The sequence below is a fragment of the Lingula anatina genome, chromosome 3, assembly GCF_051362555.1.
Source record: "Lingula anatina isolate TDL-2025a chromosome 3, LinAna3.0, whole genome shotgun sequence".
Classification (NCBI taxonomy): domain Eukaryota; kingdom Metazoa; phylum Brachiopoda; class Lingulata; order Lingulida; family Lingulidae; genus Lingula; species Lingula anatina.
Genome location: NC_141769.1, coordinates 20,535,781 through 20,559,508, shown reverse-complemented (window position 1 = coordinate 20,559,508; position 23,728 = coordinate 20,535,781). Strand labels below are relative to the sequence as shown.

General features: G+C 39.5%; 2 protein-coding genes across 2 annotated transcripts; one reads left to right on the top strand and one right to left on the bottom strand.

The window, feature by feature from the left end:
• Positions 1-379: 379 nt before the first annotated feature.
• LOC106179489 (uncharacterized) lies at positions 380-9,428 on the bottom strand. The gene is made up of 8 exons (XM_013563133.2): positions 9,292-9,428; positions 8,999-9,055; positions 7,593-7,800; positions 6,991-7,204; positions 4,348-6,694; positions 4,018-4,225; positions 3,099-3,321; positions 380-1,876 (listed from the first exon to the last, which is right to left on the bottom strand). The coding sequence occupies exons 1-8, from the start codon at positions 9,404-9,406 to the stop codon at positions 1,742-1,744; spliced, it is 3,507 nt and encodes a 1,168-aa protein (XP_013418587.2). The 5' UTR covers positions 9,407-9,428; the 3' UTR covers positions 380-1,741.
• A 2,614-nt stretch (positions 9,429-12,042) lies between these two features.
• On the top strand, positions 12,043-17,646 carry LOC106179482 (uncharacterized). The gene is made up of 5 exons (XM_013563124.2): positions 12,043-12,270; positions 13,311-14,197; positions 14,669-14,871; positions 15,368-15,496; positions 15,774-17,646. Exons 2-5 carry the CDS (start codon positions 13,318-13,320, stop codon positions 17,034-17,036), a joined length of 2,475 nt encoding a protein of 824 aa, XP_013418578.2. The 5' UTR covers positions 12,043-12,270; positions 13,311-13,317; the 3' UTR covers positions 17,037-17,646.
• Positions 17,647-23,728: the final 6,082 nt, after the last annotated feature.

Below are 23,728 nucleotides of genomic sequence, written 5' to 3'. Positions count from 1 at the left end.
TAGGTCACGAAAGTAGGTTAAATTTACAACCAAAAATTTAAAGAAAGGAGCAGTCTAAAGGTCTTTTATGGCTGATCAAGTGATCTATTCAGTTTATCCCTTGGCATGTCGAATTTATTTGAGTCATATAAGAATCTAGTAGAAGTGGTTTACATGTGTTACTGGGAATCCACGCTCCACCGATGCTCGGTTCGTATGTACCTTTAACCAACCAGTATGGCGTCTTTCGTGTTTTGACCGACCTAGACTGCGATTCCATTGGATGACAACTATCGTTTGATCAAAGATAAACCGAGGGTCATGGGCATTTTTCGTTTTTTAATTTACATTTCTAGGTTATCATTAAAAAAAAAGAATTGATGAGCTATTCTTCGGACTTGGTTTTTATTGCTAACTTATTTCGACAAGAGAGAAACATCAGCTACTATCATTGATAATAACTAACTTTTTAACTGGGGTATAAAATGAATAGTTTTTTAGATAGTAACTTGCCCATAACCCAAGATCTGTAGATATCTTTCATTACTGACAACAGTTTAAGTTCTATATAAAATATATACTAGGCAGAAAAGAGAAAAGAAACGCAAGTTTTTGTTTTGACCACAGAGCTTAAAATTGACCAAAAAAAGCACATGTTAGTCTGCGAACTGTCTCTGTCCTTCAGTAGAGAACTGATACGCTTGAGTTATTTAGACAATGGCTTGCTTTAGATAAAGTCTTGCAGAAATGATTTGTCCACAATCAATGCTAATGGATCCTGAAATCAGAAAACCAAGTTTAGGACACTGACTTCCATACTGTCATCATCTTGCTGATCTGGACAGGGATCGTGTCATTGCCATTGGCACAGTGTTATGGTTTGGGCGGGCGTACGTGGGAATTTCCAGAAAGAACTTATGGTGATTGCAGTGATTGGTATACATCTGACTGGTCAGCAGTACAGAGACAAAGTCCTAAGGACAGCTGTTGTGCCATTTATGCTGCAACACCCAGCCCCACCCTTTCTCTGACAGGACAACGCCCGTCTCCATACTGCCAGGATAGCACATACTGCCAGGATAGCCTCTTCCATGGCCAGTTTTTAGTGCCGATGTAACGTGGCAGAGAGTGCCCCATATCAGAGAGTCCGCTTCTCATTCATTTGCACAGGTGATCCTTGCCCTAGATTTTGACCCACTTAGGTCTGGCTAACCCTAACCATTATAACTATATGGAGGGCGGACTTTCTGTTTCGTTACACCGGCATATCTCCCATTGAGCGAGTCTGCGATGAACTGGGCAAACGACCTCATAACCACCAGCCACGGCCTACCATCGTCATAGAGTTAAGAATGGAGAAGGTTGTCCAAGGTCCGCATTCGAGGTCTCGTCCGGTCCATGAGTAAGAGGACTGTATTGCAGCCAGGGGAGAGCACACATGTTACTGGACAATATACTACCATTTAAATCCATAGACATAACAAAACTTGCGTTTCTTTTTTGGCTAGTATATGTGCCATGCAAAATATAGTGTGTCATTTAAAGCTAGTGTTCACCTTCTCATTTTCTCTGATAAATTATTTCATTCTTATTATAAACATGAAGCTTTTAATAGTTAGAAAGACTTCTTCAGTGTTTTTTCGTTATGTGTTTGATGAAATTTCTTTTTCCAAGCTTCAAAATGACACCTTGGCAAAGTCCTTCAGTTGTCACGGTAGTTGGTAGTCTTGATTATGCGAAGATTGTCACCGCACCGTTCACATCAGTGCAGACTGGGTGGTCGTAGTTTATGTGGAATGGGCAACCGTTTACGGGGTGGACCCGGGGAGGGTCTCGGACTCACGGGCTTTCTTGGGACAGAACGACCGTTGTCGGGCGCTGGGCCTCGTCCGTTCACCTAAAAGATACAAACAAACGGAAGCTAAGTTTCAGATATCCATTAGTGACGATGAACATCTGGAACAAGAATCGGTTTGAACATAATTCGAGCCCAAACAGGACAGGGTTACTCTGGATTCGCGCCAGCGTTTTTATTTTCATATCTCCATAAGTGGACACTGGTGGTCGTATATTACTACTATAATCATAAACGTCCATTTTAATGTCCAGTTAAAACTTATAGTGCCTCCGTAAAAGGGCATGTGACGTAACTACTAATCCTTCTAATTGATTTGCTTGGCTGAAGCAAGTCTGAACAAGCAGGAGGACCCCAAGAATATGCGTTTGAGGAACATGCAGATAGGATCTGGGAATCTCTGGCAAACTAGTGTCTTGGAAATCACTGGCAAACTAGTGTCTTGGAAATCACTGGCAAACTAGTGTCTTGGAAATCACTGGTAAACAGTGTCTTGGAGACTTAAATAAACGTTCGACAACAAAAAGAGTGTTTTTGGCTAATGGCGCCACATGTCCATTTCTGTCCACCTAACTTATTAGCATTTTAACTCCCATTTTTACTCATTGTGTTGTATGTTAAGCGTAAATAAATAAGTAAATAAATGAATGAATAAATAAAAAAGTACTCTTGCTACTATATTTAAGCCTTTTGCGTTACATAAAACACTTGGGCATTGGATAAAAATGTGGTCATAAGTTTATTCGAGGTATTTTATGACAGCCGCTCATTTCTCAGATATTAAAATACATTTAGTCTGTGTGCGTGTAAGGCTTTTTTAATGAAAAACTTTTATCGACCAGCGGGGCACGTGTTTTGATAAATTGTTCATTTGAAGTGCGCTGACGGTCAGATCCCGATTAGTGACCAGATGTGGAAATCCAAATATGACGAGCCATTAGATATAATTTCGTGTAGACAGAAGATATGGATATGGTAGCACCAAGAATAAAACACTGGATTTGGATAGCAGGTCATACGAACCGAGATGGTTTGCATATACTAGCACGCGGAACTAGATGGATATATATAGCATGGTATATGGAAATAGATGGATGTATATCATGGTATATGACTATGGGTATGAATATCATGGTATATGGAACTAAATGGATACGGATATCATGGTATATGGAACTAGATGGATACAGATATTATGTTATATGGAGCTAGAAGGATATGGATATAATGGCAACTGGACTTCGCACTTTGACTGTTGACATACCATGACTTGGCATATGAAGTTTCCCAGCGCTGCACACTTTTGTTCCTTCCACTTTGGGTTTCTTTTCGTGTTAATGGCGGCACAATTCTTCCTTGGATTAGGCCTTGATTCACCACCTCCTGCTCCGTCCCAGTTCACGTAGGTTACAGCAGTGCCATCTATCCACCACCATGGGCGTGTCTTCCCTCTGGAGAGCCCTATCCATGTGGCGAACGGTACGACGCTGGAAAGAAATGAGGAATAATTGCCGCAGAACCACATATATGAAGCCTTGCACGCCTTATCATTAAATATGAATAGAAAAATTCTAACACTTGAAAAGAATATCAAAATCGTAAGTCTTTGGCGCTGTTATTTTTATTTGTCACAATTAGTGTTGTTTTTCAAATTCGAGACTTTGGTTTCTAGGCGCTTTTTTAATTGCAAGGCAAAGCAAATCGTGTGTTGTAACTGTCTGTATTGCCATCATGTATGTTTATCATCTTTATTGCTGACTGATCAATAAACTTTTGAAGCGTTTCATAATCAAAACAAAAATTAATGAACTAGCTATAACGAGAGTCTCCATTCCATGTTTTTAAATCGGTTGATATCAGTGGCTGAGGACATTTTATACCGTAAGCTTTTAAATAGTTATTTTATGATTGATATTGTTTTAAATACAACAGCTGTGTAAGTAATGGTCATACTGGTGTGATGAAACTGAGGGTCTGTGTAACAGAAAGTCCGCCCTTCATTTAGTTATAATGGTTAGGGTTAGCCTTACCTAAATGGGTCAAAATCTAGGGCGAGGCTTACATATGCAAAATAATGAGAAGCAGCCCCTCTATTACGGGGGACTCTCTGTCGCGTTACACTGGCAACTGTCAAACATTCAAATGCGTCAAATCACCCATACCACGACATGAATTACAATTACCCTTTTGGTATCAGACTCTCAGCCAAATCCTCTTCATTCTGGTGTAGAATCACAGATAAAGTTGCCCCAGCTGCCAGCTGTGGACATAGACTAGAGGCAGAAACGTAGTCGACATTCACAGAGTTGTTTGTTCCAAAGAATTTGAGGCATTTAGTTCCATCTGAGGTAGAGTTCCAAGTCTCTGTACCCGGCGGTCCACCAGGGCAAGCTGAAAAATAAAAAAAAAAACTCATTATTCCTTATGATAGTTTGATGTTAACTGGTCAAGACTTCAGTTAAATAAAGTATAATGTCGAAAGATATTATACATTCAATAGGCCTATAACTTACTTATGATTTTTTCGCATGTTATGCCGTCACCACTAAAACCAGCGTGGCAAGTGCAAGTGAATCTGCCCATGGTGTTGGTGCATGTCGCATCTTTGGCGCAGTTATCCGTTTGCAGGAAACATTCATTAACGTCGTTACATGCTGTGCCGTCGCCACTGAAACCAGCTAGGCAGGTGCAGGTAAAACTGCCCACGGTGTTGGCGCATGTGGCGTTCTCGTCGCAATTATTTGTGTCTAAGTCACATTCATCTACATCGGCACACTTTGTGCCATCGCCGCTGAATCCAGCTAGACAGGTGCAGGTAAAACTGCCCACGGTGTTGGCGCATGTGGCGTTCTCGTCGCAATTATTTTTATCTAAGTCACATTCATCGACATCGGCACACTTTGTGCCATCGCCGCTGAATCCAGCTAGACATGTGCAGGTAAAACTGCCCACGGTGTTGGCGCATGTGGCGTTCTCGTCGCAATTATTTATATCTAAGTCACATTCATCGACATCGGCACACTTTGTGCCGTCGCCGGTGAATCCAGCTAGGCAGGTGCAGGTAAAACTGCCCACGGTGTTGGCGCATGTGGCGTTCTCGTCGCAATTATTTATATCTAAGTCACATTCATCGACATCGGCACACTTTGTGCCGTCGCCGGTGAATCCAGCTAGGCAGGTGCAGGTGAAACTGCCCACGGTGTTGGCGCATGTGGCGTTCTCGTCGCAATTATTTGTGTCTAAGTCACATTCGTCTACATCGGCACACTTTGTGCCGTTGCCGGTGAATCCAGCTAGGCAGGTGCAGGTAAAACTGCCCACGGTGTTGGCGCATGTGGCGTTCTCGTCGCAATTATTCATAACTAAGTCACATTCATCTACATCGGCACACTTTGTGCCGTCGCCGGTGAATCCAGCTAAACAGGTGCAGGTAAAACTGCCCACGGTGTTGGCGCATGTGGCGTTCTCGTCGCAATTATTCATAACTAAGTCACATTCATCTACATCGGCACACTTTGTGCCGTCGCCGGTGAATCCAGCTAAACAGGTGCAGGTAAAACTGCCCACGGTGTTGGCGCATGTGGCGTTCTCGTCGCAATTATTCATAACTAAGTCACATTCATCTACATCGGCACACTTTGTGCCGTCGCCGGTGAATCCAGCTAGGCAGGTGCAGGTAAAACTGCCCACGGTGTTGGCGCATGTGGCGTTCTCGTCGCAATTATTTGTATCTAACTCACATTCATCTACATCGGCACACTTTGTGCCATCGCCGGTGAATCCAGCTAGGCAGGTGCAGGTAAAACTGCCCACGGTGTTGGCGCATGTGGCGTTCTCGTCGCAATTATTCATAACTAAGTCACATTCATCTACATCGGCACACTTTGTGCCATCGCCGGTGAATCCAGCTAGGCAGGTGCAGGTAAAACTGCCCACGGTGTTGGCGCATGTGGCGTTCTCGTCGCAATTATTCATAACTAAGTCACATTCATCTACATCGGCACACTTTGTGCCGTCGCCGGTGAATCCAGCTAGGCAGGTGCAGGTGAAACTGCCCACGGTGTTGGCACATGTGGCGTTCTCGTCGCAATTATTTGTGTCTAAGTCACATTCATCTACATCGGCACACTTTGTGCCATCGCCGCTGAATCCAGCTAGGCAGGTGCAGGTAAAACTGCCCACGGTGTTGGTACATGTCGCATTCTCAGCGCAATCATCTTTTTTCAAAACGCATTCATCCACATCATAGCACGTTATACCGTTTCCAGTGAAACCAGCCGAACAATTGCACTCATAACTTCCGTATGTGTTCTTGCATTTTGCATATTTCGAACATAGATCTTGGTCCAAGTTGCACTCGTCTACGTCCGAACATTTTATGCCGTCACCGGTGAACCCAGCTACACAAGTACATGTATAACTTCCATAAGAGTTAATACACTTTGCTTCTTCACTGCAGCTGTTTAACCCCAGTGTACACTCGTCAATGTCATTGCAAACTATTCCGTTACCGCTATAACCCGGTAAGCAACTGCACTCGAAACTTCCGTAAGAGTTTGTGCATATGGCATTTAGTGCACACAGGTATGTTTCAGTTTTACATTCGTCAACATCTGCACAAGTTGTGCCATTGCCGCTGAAACCAGGGAGGCAGGTGCAAGTAAAACTACCAATAGTATTGTGGCACGTTGCAGTTGGAGCGCAGTTGTCTGTGTGCAGAAGACATTCATCTATATCCGTACAAGAAGTACCGTCGCCGCTAAACCCATCCAAACATGTACACTTGTATCCGTCTCCGGTTGCATCGCATGTTGCGTCTACTGCACAGTCGTCTGTACCAAGTTCGCAGGCGTCTTTAACCTGAAATATGAGAAAAATATCAAACAACTGATCACATTTGAACTGAAAGTTGTGGATTGGATACTTTGCCATTGTCAAAATTCATATCTGTGACAATGATTAAAGATATGCAAAAATAATCAACACTGAAATAGTTTGTTTACAGGCCCGCAAAGGTCATTTAAAGAAAACAACCCAGAGAGAAATTAAATGCATGTTGCAAATGACAAAACTGGATTTTTATGAGTTAATTGTGAAACGAATGCACCATTGGTGCCTCGTGGCTTAATAACATAACAGTTGATAGGTTTATTTACTTTAACTTGACAAATGACGTTCCCAGGGGTTTTACACCGTTGTTTCTTCCAACAAATCGTGTTCCTTTTAGTGTTTATGGCGGCACAGTCCTTCAAAGGCTTATTTTCAGGGTTTCCGTTCCAGTTCACGTAGTTAAGAGGACTACCGTCTACCCAATGCCATTGTTGGCTGGCGTTTTTACGGAGGCCTATCCACGTGACGAAAAGTGAACCTCTGCAACAGGTAAAAACTGACCTTACAAGGGGTCATTATCATTACGCATGCGTCAAGCTACAAAGACTATCCATGGTTGGTTCTGACAGCACTGTTTACATCTTTTGTACTATGCATAATTAAAATATAACCGTAGCGGAAAATATTATACTGTGTTATCTCACGCATATTTGTTTAAAATGGTGTAGGTAAAGATTCTTCTGTTACTTTCTGAATGCCTTGTCTTTAGAGAAAAATTGAAAGTTGCCTAGTTTTGCAAAGTTCATATTACTGCATATTTCATTTTGGAATTGGAACGTTTTCGTGGAATGGTTGCTTCTTTAGAAAACATAAGAACCATGTCAACTCCTGGTTACAAATTGGGTAAAATTTCTTTAATTTTATTTACCCAGCTGGTATGAAGCTCTCTGCCAGGTCTTCTTCTTCTTGGTTCTCAATCACCGCCAACGTGGCCCCTTTTGCCCGCAGAGCACAAAAACTAACAGCAGTATTGTAGTCGACACCCGTATCACCATTTGGTACAAAGTATTTGTAGCATTTTGGTCCAGCCGGAGATGCCGACCATGTCTTCGTACCCGCTGGGCCACCTACACAAGCTGGGGAAGGGAAAACAGAAAGAGCCATTCTTAAGACTGTGACTTTGCCATTTATAACTGATGTAGCAGAAAGGACACATTCGTTACTTGTACTCTCTCTCTCTCTCTCTCTCTCTCTCTCTCTCTCTGTTTTGTTCAAATCTGTTGAGCTTGCTATTATTTAATCATATTTCGATCAAAATCAACAAAAGATGTAACCAGTATAACAAATACGTCTAAAGTGCACAAAACTCTAATTTCTATAACAAAAGTTTAATTCCTCTAACAAATTTCACAAAATGTTTCGGTGTATGGTTTACAAGTGAAACAAGTGTTTGACTCATCAAGAAAAATCTTTGTGGCGTTGGACATAAAAGTGATGGCTGGATTATTTGCTGAATATTTCTTCTATATTTGTTTTTACATGCTCTATCTACTAAAATACAGATTGTCCAACTTCAGCAAAAATCTATCGTTATCGGAGGTAGTGAAATAAGAAAAAAGTATATATACGTCAAATGCCATTATAATATATACCAGATTAATTTTGTGCACTTTTCTTCACAGTACAGAAATGTGCCATGACTTACCCAGAGGCATATCTGTAAATAACTAGTGAAAAAAATATGTGGCCCTGGTGGAGAAAAATATGCCACTTTGTATACGACAATTCCAAGTCACATGACGGGATGCCTCTTGATTAAAATGATCTGGATCATTCTTGGGTTGTGGTGATACAGGGGTACATTGTAACACAGAGAAAATGGTCAGTCGCTTTTGCGCACATTTCAATATTGTATGGCAGATTTTTAAAAATCTGAAACCATCTACACAAAAAGACAATGGAATAGCACTGTTATCCCTAAACTGAGCGTCCGAAAGCAGGGATACAGTCTACCACGCTGGTTGAATACGTTGGTTGTGATCTTGACCCTGCTATCTGTAGTTCAACGAGTCAATTGGTTCCAAAAGTCAACAACAATAATCTTCATTGCTCATCGTTTTAAATTCATTTGTTAGTCAATTGCTGTTTGACAGATTTTCATTTCATTTTGGATTTTATATATTTATTTATGCACTTATGCATTCGTGCACCTTTTATCCTTTGATACATTTATTTATATAACTCTTAATTTCATTTTCTCTCAGTTTGTTCTACGTTTGTTAATTTTGGTGGTTGGTATTGTTAACTGACATATATTGACAAATATCAACTAACCTTGCCTAGCTTTGAGTCCTGATGTCTGGAGCAAATGGACTGGATCGGCTATGTGTACTGTAAATAGTCAAATATAATATTGTGAACAAAACACGTGTTTTGCTGTGTCATCTTATTTTGCATCATTCTGATTGAGATCATCATGGGACTTCCGTCATAGCACAAGCCTTTGTTATGTTCTTTCAGAAAAATGTCAAATGTAAAATTGAAAGCGCATTTCATCGGCCAGAAGAAGCGCAATTTAGTTTCAGTGTCTATGTTATGTTTTTGAGCCGTCAATAAAGAAAACGTACCTGGAAAACTCGACAACAATACCACCCAAAACAGAACTCGATACTTTTCATGGTAGTCTAACATGTCCGCCACTGTTCCTGTCTCTAAACTGCAATGGCGGCCAACCACTGTCATATCCTTATCGTATTTTAGTTGACAAGTGAAACACGTGAACTATATGAAATCATAAGAATTGAGCCTGAAGACGAATCATATGACGATGACACATGAGAATCCATTACTCTTTAAATATCCCGAAGACACTTTACGCTTTAGGCGAGTGTCCGTTAAGGTGCACAGCAAATAGTTTTGGTTCCGACAGTTTAAAAACTGCTTAATCAAACCCGTCTAGGTTTTAAGCAATAACTAAATTGATTAATTAACGCTCTTAATTGCTCCCCCCCCCCCGCTTCCGCCCACGGCACCTATATTTTGCAAGCGTAGACGTGTTGAAGGTGAAACTGATTTATGTGAGTCAAATTTCTTCAAATAAATTAGGGATCTATAGGGTCGCATTACCTTCAAACCGATTAACAATGCGTTTATCTAACATAAAACGATAAATAAAGATGGTTTGCATATTGAATCGTGTGAAATCAATACGAGATTAACTACCCCCCAAAAAAAATGTTTGTAAGTATCAGTACAGTCCTTTGGATAAAAGCTGTAAGGAACTTCAAGTTTGAATTTATTTGAGTAATATGCTTTATTTACGTCGATGTATTTGCTTTGAAGAAGCAACGTTTAACAGCCTCGTTTTTATCAGAATATGTAATAAGCATTCTATGGCATGGGCTACTGGTCGAAGTCTCAGCAGAGATGATAGTGCATTTACATGTACATTACTATAACTTAACTCATACGGTCGTACATAAGCAAACCTTTTGTCCGAAGTCAAATGTGCATCTCGTAAACATAAATTCAAAAAAATTACATTCTAGAGCCCACGCTGGATAAATTGTTCAATGTTAGAGTAAAACGTAAGTATTTAATTGCGTAAAAAAACTAATGTAATGTTGATGGTCATTAAAAATTTTTGATCTGGAGTAACGCCAAATTAAAGTTAAAATCATTCGAATAATTTTTGTTCCACGCCAAATGTGAGCATATCACTAACGTTTATTAGAAAAGGTTATTGATCGAACTTGAACAATAACAACAGCGTTGAATAATCACGACAACATCCTTACTGGGTACAAGATTGATGTATATACAACACGCAAGCGTAGCATATTTCTAATATTGTCGTTGGGTAAAAAAAACCCTGTACAGTTTACATTCAGTAGTCTAAGGAATGCACAGGGCGGTTTCCGGCTGACATGGGCCGACCTATGTAAGCCAATAATATCGAATTACGATTTCTAACCACAGTGACTGATCTAATCCATTTTGTGACCCACCCCTTGCCGCTGCCGTTAGACTGGTCTCAATCATAGGTCCCTGCCTCTAGAAAAAAAAAAAAAACAAAATGCCGAGAAACGCCGTATAGCATTCAGGATTGGGTGTTTCAAAAATGCCTTAATCCTGAAAAAAAAAAGGTGTAAAGAATTAGACAAAAAATTAGTCTAACTCAAGAAAAATTAGAGGTTCTCAATTTGATGCAACATTGGGACTGTTTTATAAGAAGACAACCAAGACATATATACCAGACCGATGCTAACTCTATAGAAGTGGATTGGAATGTACTAAATGCATTAAACTTAATCCGAAGTAGACCGAATATCTGGTCTAAAAACTAAAACCAATTTTCGGACCAAGGACTTTTGTGATACAGTCCCCAGATGTTAAATTAGGCAGAGCAAACAGCACCGAATGACCTCGAGCTATGTGTATTATACACGTATATATGTATTTGTCATACACTCGTGCCTTATAACCAGGGGGTAGTGGCCAAGTGTTATTTATTGAAACATCAGTGACTATCTTACAGTTTGTGGTGGCGAGAAGAGTGTGGACTGGTCAGTGTTTAATGGGCAGTGGGCAGTGGTTGAGCCTGTTTGTTGTGGGCTCAGATGCATTTCCAGTGTTCCGCACGCTCTTCAGTTTTTGTTGATAAATATGAATTTTTGAAAGAGTTGCCAAGTTGCACTTTCAAAAAGAGGACAAAAATCTGGATTGCTATTTATCGCACATCAGTAGGGGTCTACAGTGCAATCTGTTACATTCTTAAATTCTTTTCAATTTTTAAATTCTTAAAAGAGTCTAAATAAAGAGAGCCTTGTGGACCATTCACACACAAACGCACACAAGCTCACGCTCTCGCACGCGCGCGCACGCACACGCACAAGCACACAGTTGGCGGGTTAGAATTCAGACAACTTAGGCCTACTGCTGCGCCACCCATGGCTATCAAATTACACACCGGAATATTTTCAAATGTGCCTCTTTTAATAATATAAAGTTTCACCGAGATGGCGTAGGGGTAATCGCTTTGGATTGTTGGTTGACCCTAAAAAAACGTATTCACAAGAAGTTGTGTTGTGTTTGGGAGAATGAGTGCGGTTGTAGTGAATTGTAACGTCTCATCTGTCACAATTGGGCGTTCTCAGTGCACATTTTGATTGCCCGTTTCGTTGATATTCCAATGTAAAGTCATTGTGCATTTGAATTCGGTTTACTCTCTCATATACCATTTCACACAGTGACATATTGCCAATTATTCCGCGTGCCATGTAAAGGCAAAAAAGAAGAAAATAAAGGCGTGACAGATCCTGGCATAATATGTGAATAGCAGGACTTGCTTTGTGTTTCCATCTATCCATCAGTGATCGATCTAGGTTTTTGTCGAGGCATGCAAATAGCGTAGAGACTGCTCTCATTTATCAGGTGTGTTATACTAGGAGCAATGCAGTTGGTTAACTCGACACAATGTTTGACCTGGTTTGCCTTACTATCAACCACAGCGCTTTTTTCAGGTCACGCGCTTCAGGTAAGACAACGGCACACGAGGGTGTGACAATCTCGACTTGCTAACCTCGTCATCGAAAGGTACATAACAGGTAAGCTAGATTTCCTTCAAAAGAAATACAACCCAGGATAGATAGATACGGGGAAAGATCACGACAGAGTGGTGCTGGAACCGACGGTTGTGCGGGTAAAAAACATCCACTTTCCTTGAGTACAATCAACTTTGCACACCGTCGCTTTCATTTCGCCTCATCTTCTTTACTAGGTGAATCTATAATTCATTGTACTTGGTATATGCCTAGTATTGATTTTCCTATAGAATGGATTGTATTGGGTTTTACTGAATGGATTTCAGGGCAATGGACAGACCGTAAGCTAGGATGTCTTAGACAGTATATATAGAAAATATGAAAAACAGACCCTAGACGTCTTTGTAATCAGCCTCCGTTACCAAGGATCGCACGCAGCATGTATAGACTTACTTATGTGACGTGATTTCAGTGCTGGTGTAGGCCAAATATAGGCCCCACGACAGATTGTTTTTAAATGTACATGTACTGACTTACACAGGTAATAAACGTGCATCACTAGACGATAACATAACAAAGGGAAAGTGTCGCATTTAAAAGGAGCAAAGATCAAGCATCATCAGTTTGAGAAGTGGCTCAATGAAGTTTATTGCCGTTACAAGTTAGGACCATTATTTATTAAATCAAATTCTGCCTGAACCCTTATTTGTTTAGGCGAACAATTTCATACTTGTATTATGATTCACAGCAGTGCGTGTGCCTTTTTACTAAAAAGAATACCGTCATCTATATCGGCCTATACATTGATAATGGCAGCGAGCATTGCTATTATGTTGAGCATTTGACCCATGAACAATGCATGTCAATTCTTTTGAACCAAAAATAGCTGTTTGTAGTAATAATACACTCAGTACTCAGGGCGTAGGACAGGATATCAACATATTTTACATTTTCATTTAAAACGCCACCTTCTCTCTCTCTCTCTCTCTCTCTCTCTCTCTCTCTCTCTGACACACACACACACACACACACACACACACAAAGAGAGCTATACCAATTGTAAAACATTTAATAAACACAGATATTTCACGTTTTCATTGCAGGAACACTATGGAGGAAAACGCCCCATCGCTACTGACCAGTGAAGAGTATCAGAAATTAATGAGTGATCTTCACTCGCCATTTGCATTCAGAGCCGCCCCCTTGCCAGACGACACATTACCAAACAGCGACCGAGTGGACGGGAGCAGACGGCAAATTTCCACTGAGTCTGTAAATGCAAGGGGAAAAATAAAAAGTGATCCTTTCCTGAACCGATACATAAGCTATGTAGACACCTACGAGGCAAGACTTCTGAAGGATGCCGAGGATGTGGAAGAGCGAGTTCGTTCGTACTTAAATACGGAAATTTTAGACAAATTGAACAGATCACAAAGTGGAAATATATCGTCAAATTTAATGTTGAATTTTGAACTGATGCCGGCAGGGAGCTTCTACGAGGGCGTGAAAGTCAAACATGCCAATGAATTCGACTATCTACTTGTCCCTTTCATTGAAGACACAGCCAGCAAGCGGCGCATCGAAATCGGCTCAAAACTAACCATGACAAGAAATTCTCTACCAACTATCAAAAATATACGGGATCGTCCTGTCCAGCACCTGTCCTATTTCAGCCTTGGTACAAATGACCACGAAGTTGAGAGGGCACTCCGAAGTCTTACCGGCGCGTCGACAGGTGGCAACGGAAAGATATCGGCACGGAATGTGACGGAGGGTTTACGGGCAATGGTCTGTGAGGCTCTTGGGTGTGGCAATTCTAATTCTGTCACCACCAAAGGGCCTGCGGTAACTCTGTACCTGAGTTGTCCAGGAACACAGGAAAACGGCCTGTACTTGAGGTGTCTTGGGAGAGAAATAGGAAGAGCTGGGATCCAATACCCAGTAAAAGTTGATTTGACATTGGCGCTTAAAGTGGAGGTTCCATTACAGTGTGAGTTCATGTATGGTTTGGTGGGATATTCAAACGATTTTCTCTGTCAAAAAAAAAAAAAAAAAAAAAAGACTTGTTGCACACGCACGCACGCACGCAGCACGCACACTTTTCTGTGTAAAGCATTACCGCATCACTGTTCATTTCTGCCTGACACATGAAAAATGAAAATCCTTTTGAAGAAAACTGAAAGTTGATGAACATCTGCCTGTCTGTCTGTCTGTCTATCGGAATGAAATATAAAAACATAAAACAGCACATCTATAGGTCGTGGATATCAACTTCTACTTCTTGTTCCTATTCTTCCGAAAGCCGTTTCCATCGCAGGTTCTAGTAAGTAGTCCAGGTTCTAATGTTTGCTCTAATCTGAAACATATAAAACATTCTGTAAATTCAACACTCAGCTACTGTAAATTGAAATATATTAAATAATTTTCCTAAACCTGATGTTACAACAATATCGTCTTTCAGACTTCGATGAGGGTGACAATAAAACAAAGATAGTGGAACTGAACGAACTGACCGCTAGACGTCGCCACGACCTGACGAACCAAATTCGCCACTGTTTCTTTGTCACTGCTGGTGATTTTTGGCAGTGCAGCTTTAGTTATCATCAGACCTACATCATCCGTGAAACAGCTGAGGAAAACCAAAGCGGATTTAGAGCCATCAAGGTGAGAATAAAGTGTTTTAAACACGAACTTTTTTATTCTATTTTAATGAGTTTAAAATCAATGAAAGAAAGAAATGAAGCGAATGAAGGCAAAAATTCAAATTACACAATCGTGTTATTAAAAATGGCCTGAAAGGGATATAAGCTGAACACCGCAGTGATATTTTTATATTTTGTCAAATGGAAATACGCATGTTGAAAACTGTCCTGAACTCATTAGAGGATTTCTTGAATTATTACGTTTTTGCGCAGATTGCACTTTCATCTGAAAAGGCAAAGCCGCACACATGAATATGCGAATTTCATTTTTAAAGCTGCTTCAAAAGTAGAATTTCAGTTGATAAACAGAACAGGAACAATTCATCGATTCCTGAAAAACTCCCAAAAGAAAGCGATTTCCGAGCCATTGATTTGCATCAATAGTCAGAGAAAAATAGGTTTACAAAAATGGCTATTTAATATTGCTAAGGCGTGGTAAATGGTATTTTATGTTTCAGAGTTTGCGAGATGACCTCTCCCTGTCCGACCCTCTGGACAATACCATCCTCAGTACGTATCCTCTTAAGGTCGCTTACCTCAACAAAACCTTCAACATGGACGACGAGGACGTGGAACGTCAGGGAAAGGTAAAGAGAACGTGTAAAAATATACTCGTGCGTCCTACACCCAGATTGAAAAAAAAAAGAGTCTGTTGCATTTTGCTTCAACACCTTACATTTCAGATGTAACATGAATTAACAGACAAATGACAAGAAATTGGTATAATTTACCCAATGGAAGTGTCTTTGAAGACTCTGTTTAGTGTTGCAGCGCACCCTTCAGGGGCAGATTCGTGTTTCCAGATTGGTCGTAAACCCTTAGTGCTCCTGATCTAAAAACTCATTATTTGCCTATATTTTTCAGGAAACAAAATGGAACGCTGCTGAAATTGATAAACATGTGGTTGACATGCTTCAGTCAATTGACGAGCAGGGAGCTGAAAGAAGCATGAAGGATATCTTCATTAAAAACAACGCTGTGTTCCACGACGCCGATAAGTCTTATCTTGAAAGCCGACGACTTCTGCGCCATCTGAAGACAGAAAAGAAACTGTATAAATTACATGGGCGTGGCCACTGCTGCTGCCTGTCAATCATTATAGTGCTACTCATTTTAGTTGCTATAACGGCTCTGACATTTAATGAGGCCATAAATTACAAAACATTACCAAAAGAAATATGTATAACAGCATCCATTAGTAGCGGGTCGGTTATAGTTGGCTTACTTTGCTTATTGATGGGGATTGTCTGTTTTGCTCTGACTTCCTGTTCCTTTGTTTTGTTTAACCGCTGCTGTGTGAAGCGCCAGTCAAAACTGTACCAACTGTCATTTTGCTGCCTTTTGTTTCTCTACATTTGTGCTTTGATTTTTGCATTAATTGTCTTCGGCATTGTTTTAACCATTTTGATTCTATTCTACTTTGCTCGCATGGACGCGTGCCAAGTTGTGTCGGATATGGAAGACTATTTCCACGTGGCCGCAGGGATATCTTTTGCCGGCGTTGGGCTGGTGTTTCTTTACATCTCCATCTTCTATATATGCCTTAGATATTGTGGGCGTCATTGCATGTGGGGCACACACTCATGGCCGCGTTGGGACCTTTGCTCTAGTTTCAGGGGAACATGCGTGGGCGTCTGCTGCCAAAAAAGCTACCACAACGACGTTTTTGCTTGGTTCATGTGTGATGACATCTTCTGTCGTATTTGCTGTCGTAGGATGTATGAAGAGGGCTTCATTCGTGGACCTCTGCGGGCCTCGGTCTTTGACAGGGCCACGGCACGGTTTCAGAAAACAGTTGGCCTGAGTGGAGCAGTTGAGGAACGAGTGGCCGTCACTTACGAACGAGAGACAGGAGGAGCTTTACAAACCGTAGACCAGTCTGAAGCGTCAGTTAGTGAACAAACAAGACATCCTGGAGAAAGTGGGGAAGCGTCCTTTTCTCAAATCAGTTTGGTTGAGGAGGTTTCCCGTTCTGAAGTTACCATTGATGACAGCCAAGATCCTGGAACCGACAGAGATCACCAACAGGAAGTCTCAGATGTGGAACAAGAACCGGACGAACAGCTTCAAGACCCAAGTGTTGAAACTGAAGAGTCACCAGGGTCACAAGTCACCGATGCAGACTAAAAGGGAGTAAATTGATGTTTTAACAGGCTTTAACGTCTTACACTGGATCGAAAGGCAAAGGCAAATAAAAAGAAACGATTCTTGAAGGTACCAAACAGGACAATCAATAGCCACCGGAGCATAAACAACGGGTGGATAATATTGCTGCAGATGTGGCGGATGAGTTTAGTATCTGTAGAATTAGAAAATTAGCTAAATCTACGTTATCACATGCAAATGCACGATTGCAATCTAATGCTTGTTATATAAGTAGTCGGTTGTGAAGACATGTAATGTCTTGTAGCAGTCAGGTTGGTAGCTTGGTCAACTAGGGCTTGCAGGGAACCAGTCTTGGCTGTTTCTTTTTCAATAATTACTAACTTGATAAAAAATCCCCCGTCACCTTACACAGATACTACAGACATTTTTGACGTTTTTTCCTTTTATAACCAACAATATTAAAGCTTTATTTTGTTCAGAAATAATAGAGTTATGAAAAAATGACTTTTGAATAAGATTTGAATTTTAGATTGTTGTTCAGACATGCACATGCTGTTATCAACTGCATGTATTCCATTTGAATAAAATATCTTTGAAAATACATAATGACTCTGTAACAACGCATTTGTAATAAACCGGTATTTTCTATATTCACAGCTTTCTGTAAGCACGACCAGCGTCAAAAAGTTTGCTTACCCCCTCCTCCCTCCCTCTCCCTCTCTCTCTCTCTCTCTCTCTCTCTCGATACTCAAGGGGTTTAAACTCCCAAAACGGAGTTAATTGATAGACCTGATATTATGTTTCTTTCACACACTTAAAATGTGTAATCCAAGTGTCTAAATATAGTCCGGTGGCTTAAGGAAAAAATCGTGACACGGCGGATAAAAGCACCAAATTTGGCATGTAGTTACCTTTTGACATTCTAAATCAAATAAGAGCCGTAGCCCTCCCAAACAATTTACCGTTTGGTAAAAAAATCCAAAATGGCCGCCAATTTATGGTATTCTTTAGAAATATGTACATACCCATGTTGATTTTTATCAAATAAATCATTTTCTCAGAGTTTTCCACACCCTAATTACCCATTTTATTCATATATGTCAGATAGCAAACAAGTTTCCTTGGACTTTTTGAAAAAATCCAAGATGGCTGTCATATGCCGTAGAAACAGCCATAGGAATACTAGTGCACAACTAATACCAGCTAGAAAGATACGTTGTCCACTATCAAATTACCCACATAAAATGTCCGTGGTGAGTAACTACTAAATGTTCTTGGGCATTTTGGAAAATCCAAGATGGCTGCCATGTGCCACAGGAATTCTAGTATACGCGGGATTTAACTAATGGCAACTGGAAAGATTAATTTTCCACTATCAAATTAAGTTTGTTTCTGAGTGTTTTCCACATCCTTTCCACCCACGAAATATGTATATGGTGAGTAACTAACATGCATTCTTGGGCATTTTGAGAAAATCCAATATGGCCGCCATATGTCATAGGAATTCTTCTAGTATTACAAAGGGTTAAAACTAATGGGTTAAATCTATTCTGAGAAAATCCAAGATAGCTACAATTGACATAGGAATACTAATGGGTAAGTTTCAATTGCTGCCTGTGGTTCGTTATACAATTACATTACCATGAGTTTGTTTTAAAAATAATTTACGTTTTTCTTTCCATTTATTATTACCCTATGGTGTATACCTCGTCTGTAGCATGTGTGCATCTTGAAGTATTCTGAAGAAATTCAAGATGTCTGTCTTTTGTCATTAGAATATTCGTACAGATAATCAAATAATGAGATACACTGAGTACAATTTAAATGTAGTTAACTTAAGATTGTTTTAAATGTTTTCCCTTTCACATCCTATTTATCCTTTTGAAAGACTCTGTGTGTGTAGAAAGTGTATGTATCCTTGAGTAGTATTCGGAGAAAAACCAAGATAGCTGCCAGTTGCGATAGGAATATATCATTCAAATGCACATAGGTGTCAATTAATGGAAAAGTTCAGACATTGATTCCAACATGAAATAAAGTTTGATGTTCAGACATGTTTACATCCTTATTAACCTCACTCTATATAAATCTGGTGTGTAGGAAGTGTGCATCTTGCGTATTTGAGAAAATTCAAGATTGCTGCAATTCACAATAGGAATAGTACAGTCAACTAGTGCCAGAGAGACATTGGGTTTAATATAAAATGAATTTTGTTTCTCGGTATTTCCCACATTCTTTTTGGACTTTGAGATATCTGTCTGGTGGGTAACAAGTGTGTACCCTTAAGTATTTTGACAAAATATCATAATGACCCTGATTTTCCTTAGAAGTGCCTATAAAATCCAATGCACCAGGTTTCTTATGGGGAAAAGAAGGCCATCTTGGATTTCCCCAAAATGATCAAATATGGACATTAATTACCTAACAGATATGTATCACGGAATAATAATAATAATAATAATAATAATGATAATAAAAAACAACTGAATTTAGCTTCATTTTATATGGAAGCCTATCTCTCGCAGGCATTAACTTAACCCCACCTTCTATGGCTAATGGCAGCCATTTTGTTTTGTTTTCAAAAAGGATATGCATAACATTCTCATCACATATGTAAAAATACTCAGAAACAAACCTAATTTATCAATTAATATTATATCTCCATGGCAGAAGAAGCCCTATATGTATACTATAGTGTTCCTTTGATATGGCGGCCATCTTGGATTTTTCTCGAAATGCCTGCGAATAAAGGTTAGTTACTCACCACAAATATATTATTTCTGTAATAAGGCACTCAGAAACTAAATTAATTAGATAGTGGGCAATGCATCTTCCCAGTTGGCATTAGTTAAAAACCCTTGTACATGTTCTAGTATTCCTATGCCATACGGCGGCCATCTTGGATTTTTCAAAAAGTTCAAGGACACTCGTTTCTTATCTGACATATTTGCATAATATGGGTAATAAGGATGTGGAAAACATTGAGAAAAAACTTTATTTGATAAAAATCAACATAGGTATGTATATATTTCTACAGCATTTCACACATTGGCGGCCATTTTGGATTTTTTGGCCAAACGGTAATTTTTTTCCGTGGGCTACGGCTCTAATTTGACTTAGTATGTCAAAAGGTACCCACATGCAAAATTTGGTGCTTTTATCCGCCGTGTCACGATTTGGCCATTTTTTTGCCCTAAGCAACCGGACTAATACCCTAGCTTATACTTATAAAACAGCCTCGGTCTTTATCAGCGTAATCTGAGGTCAGCAAAACAGCATATTGACCTCAGTCAAACAATTGTATGATAAGACATGGGGAGTTAGATGAGATACTATATCCACGTGTTAGGCTTAATATACCGTGGACATTGAACTTTTTAAGATCACAATGAAATTTTTGCTGACAGATAAATTAAAGTACCACCTTGGTTGCGCGATACTATAAACAGTGTCGAGGTATACACATTATAATTAAATAATCACCATTTTAGTTTCAATATAAAGTAGAATATCATGAATTAATAGATTTCATACATTAAACCCACAGTTATCTGGTAGTTATGACAAAGTATTGTTAAATAATAGTTTACAGTAGGTCGCAACAGGTGGCTTTAATTTATTTGCTAATATACATGTACATGTAAGTGTAAATAGACATGGCTTGTTTAAATTTAGATAAGTTTTGAACCAGAACCATTTTTTACCCGAGTAATCAACCGTGTGTGATAAAGTAATTCAGCAGCGAGCTCAACTAGTTCAACATTGTGCAGGGGCGGGTCCAGGATAATTTGAAGGGGGGGACCAGGTTTTAGAAATGACAGCCTACGGATACTAAGCTGCCCCTGCCCCCCCCCCCCCCCCCCCCCACCCGGCGTGAGCTTCGGGGCGGTTAAAGGCCCCCGAAAATATTTGGTATTTTAAAGGGCGATCTGAGCCATTTGGAAAGGTTTAGAACTATGATGCAGCTCGTCAAAATTCTAATTTCAAGGGGAAGACCATTGGTGTGATTTTTTTTTCAGAAATCGAAGGGGGAAGGGGGGTCAGGACCCCCTCACCCTTTTAAATCCGCCACTGTTGTGAAAGGTTCGATTTTCTCTTCCTCGATCTAGCAACACCTAGACCACCTTGTATAGGTAATCTTAATGTGAGGTTTAAATGAACCATCCTCGAACAGCTAGGGGGGGGACTTTTCTGTTCGTTCGGTGGCACTCAAAAGGAATTGAAAAAGTTAAATATACATGGCTTTCTTCAAGTTTAGGTAAGTTTTGAAACAGTATGATTTTTACCTGATCAACCGTGCGTGATGGTTTTTATTTGTGGAATATCAAAAAAGAATATTTTGTCATAAAATAAATAATAAGGAGAAAACGAGGCAGAAAAACTGTCAAATGTACAGACATAAAAACAGAAAATAAAGATGCAGAAAATAGGTCCTTTTGTCGATTTTGATGCAATAATAAATAATGCTTATAACAGCACAGTCAATCAACACTTTTAATCATGCACAGTTTTAATCATGCACAACAGGTAACATGGTAAATAACAGAACGATCCAGAGATATCTTCCGACAGTCTTCCAAATTATCTTTGTTGTTCCATCCTCAATTTTTGATTGTCTTCCGACAGGAAAGAGATACCCGTCAATGTAAAATTTAAGAATTGATCATCCTCTGGAAGACCCAGAAGACAGTCTCAATCCGTCTTTGCAATAAAATTATAGCTTCAGGACTATGGCAGTTCAAATTCACATAATGAAAATCCCAATATTTGAAAAATAATGACAGTACATAAAATAATATTACATAATGTTTAAATACCATAAATACCAATGCTACTGCTTATGTGGAAATACAGAAATTGTGCAGAGATTCAGAATTCTGGGAGTTAAAAGTCACATCTTAAAAATGCAGTGATTGAAAAAATAAATAAAAGAAAACACAACAAAAATATTCCAATAAAGCTGCTATTCAAACGTTTAATCTTGCTGTATTAACATTGAATAACCCCAGTGAGTTTGAGGATAATAAAGCACTGTTATTTATCTATAGCATTAATGTTGGCATTACACAATATATTTTTTGAAAACGCATTTGCAATATTAAATAACATTTTCCTGCAAAATTACCACTGCTTCCTTTTTATGGACACTGTTATCTGGCAGAGTGCTTAACCTATGGGAGTTTACAGGGAAATCTCAACGTGTGTTTTATGCAAATTCAGACTGACCACCCAAATGCGACCAGCAAAGGTCTTCAGGCCCACAAGTCACGCCTTAAAAATGCCAATATGAACACAAGATATAACTCTACTAAAATGTATTTCTCTCTATTTCAACACTTTTTTTTACATAAAACAAAATGATATTTATATTTATATGATCAAATGTGAAAATTGTTGAAATAGGAAAAAATATCATAAGAACAATTTTAAATGTCCAATTTGCTCCATTCTGAGATTCTGAACATCGTGAATGATTACCCTCTACTCTCTAGCTAGATAGATGGTCATTTTGGGCTGAAGTCACCCTGTTGAGGAATCCCATGTGGGAGCAATTATCTCTGCCCGCGCGCAGAAGGCTTTATACTCGCTCTGCAGGAGCTTCGCTTCGTGACGATGTGCTAAATGCCCGTTACGCAACCTGTCTAAGGCTCTGCTGTCTGCAGAAACCAGTCACATGGTTGAAGGGGTTTCCCGAAGTAAGCTGTATCCCACAATTCCGTACTGCAGCTTTAAAAAAATGTCTATCACGTCAGGTGTTTCCTCCGAAAAAAAAAAATAGAAAATAGAGAGATAAGACGTTCTAACAATAAATTCCTGGAGGTATTGTCTTTCTTATGCAATAATATAGACTCTATTTTAAGGGGCGTAACTGTGCTCTATTTAGTCTTTTATATGACTTACTTATTACTGACTCTTTGAAAAACGTCTCGATCCCGCAGTTAAGGTATGCTGTAGATTGGTGTTCGCTGGTAGTAGTACTAGAACTACGAAGTGCAGCCATCTACGTACGTTCGCGGTACAACGCCAGTTTGATTTCATAATTTCATTATCAGTGGTTTATTGACTCTCCCTTTCTTATAGTACTTTTTATAAAATTATTTACTTCGGCCAGGGAGAAAACTGTGACATTAGTACATGTACACTGCACCTGTAGGTTAAGGCAACGTAATTCGGGTAAAATCTAATCTTCTGAAATAAATATATCTTTGATTTAGACTCAAGAGTTCAATTGCAGTGGGACTAAAGAGTTCAGCCCAAAATGACCATCTATCTAGCTACAGACATATCTGTGAATATCTGTAAAAATCTATCACTCTCCCTGTAGAGGGTAGTGAATGATTGAATCTAACGAACTGCAATGATATGAGTTCATTTCCATTTTTGACACTTTATTACACAAAGCACGATAACAAGTTTACCGTCATTTTTATGTAAGCAACTAACAATTTTGTTGAGAAGCAGAGAATGTCAAAAGAACACTTTTACATATCTAATTAGTTCTATAATGAGACTGTTAACATGCCTAAGAATTAAATCTGAAGAAAAACCACGTTTATATAAAAAAGGCATAACTGCATCAAAACTTAGCTGATCAAGCTTATTTTCAAACTCGATCTGTATTTTAGAAAGATTGATCACTCCCGTGAGATGCAAGACAATAGGCCTATCGGTTTCCCATGAAATATTTTATCAGTGTTGCATACATGCTGAAA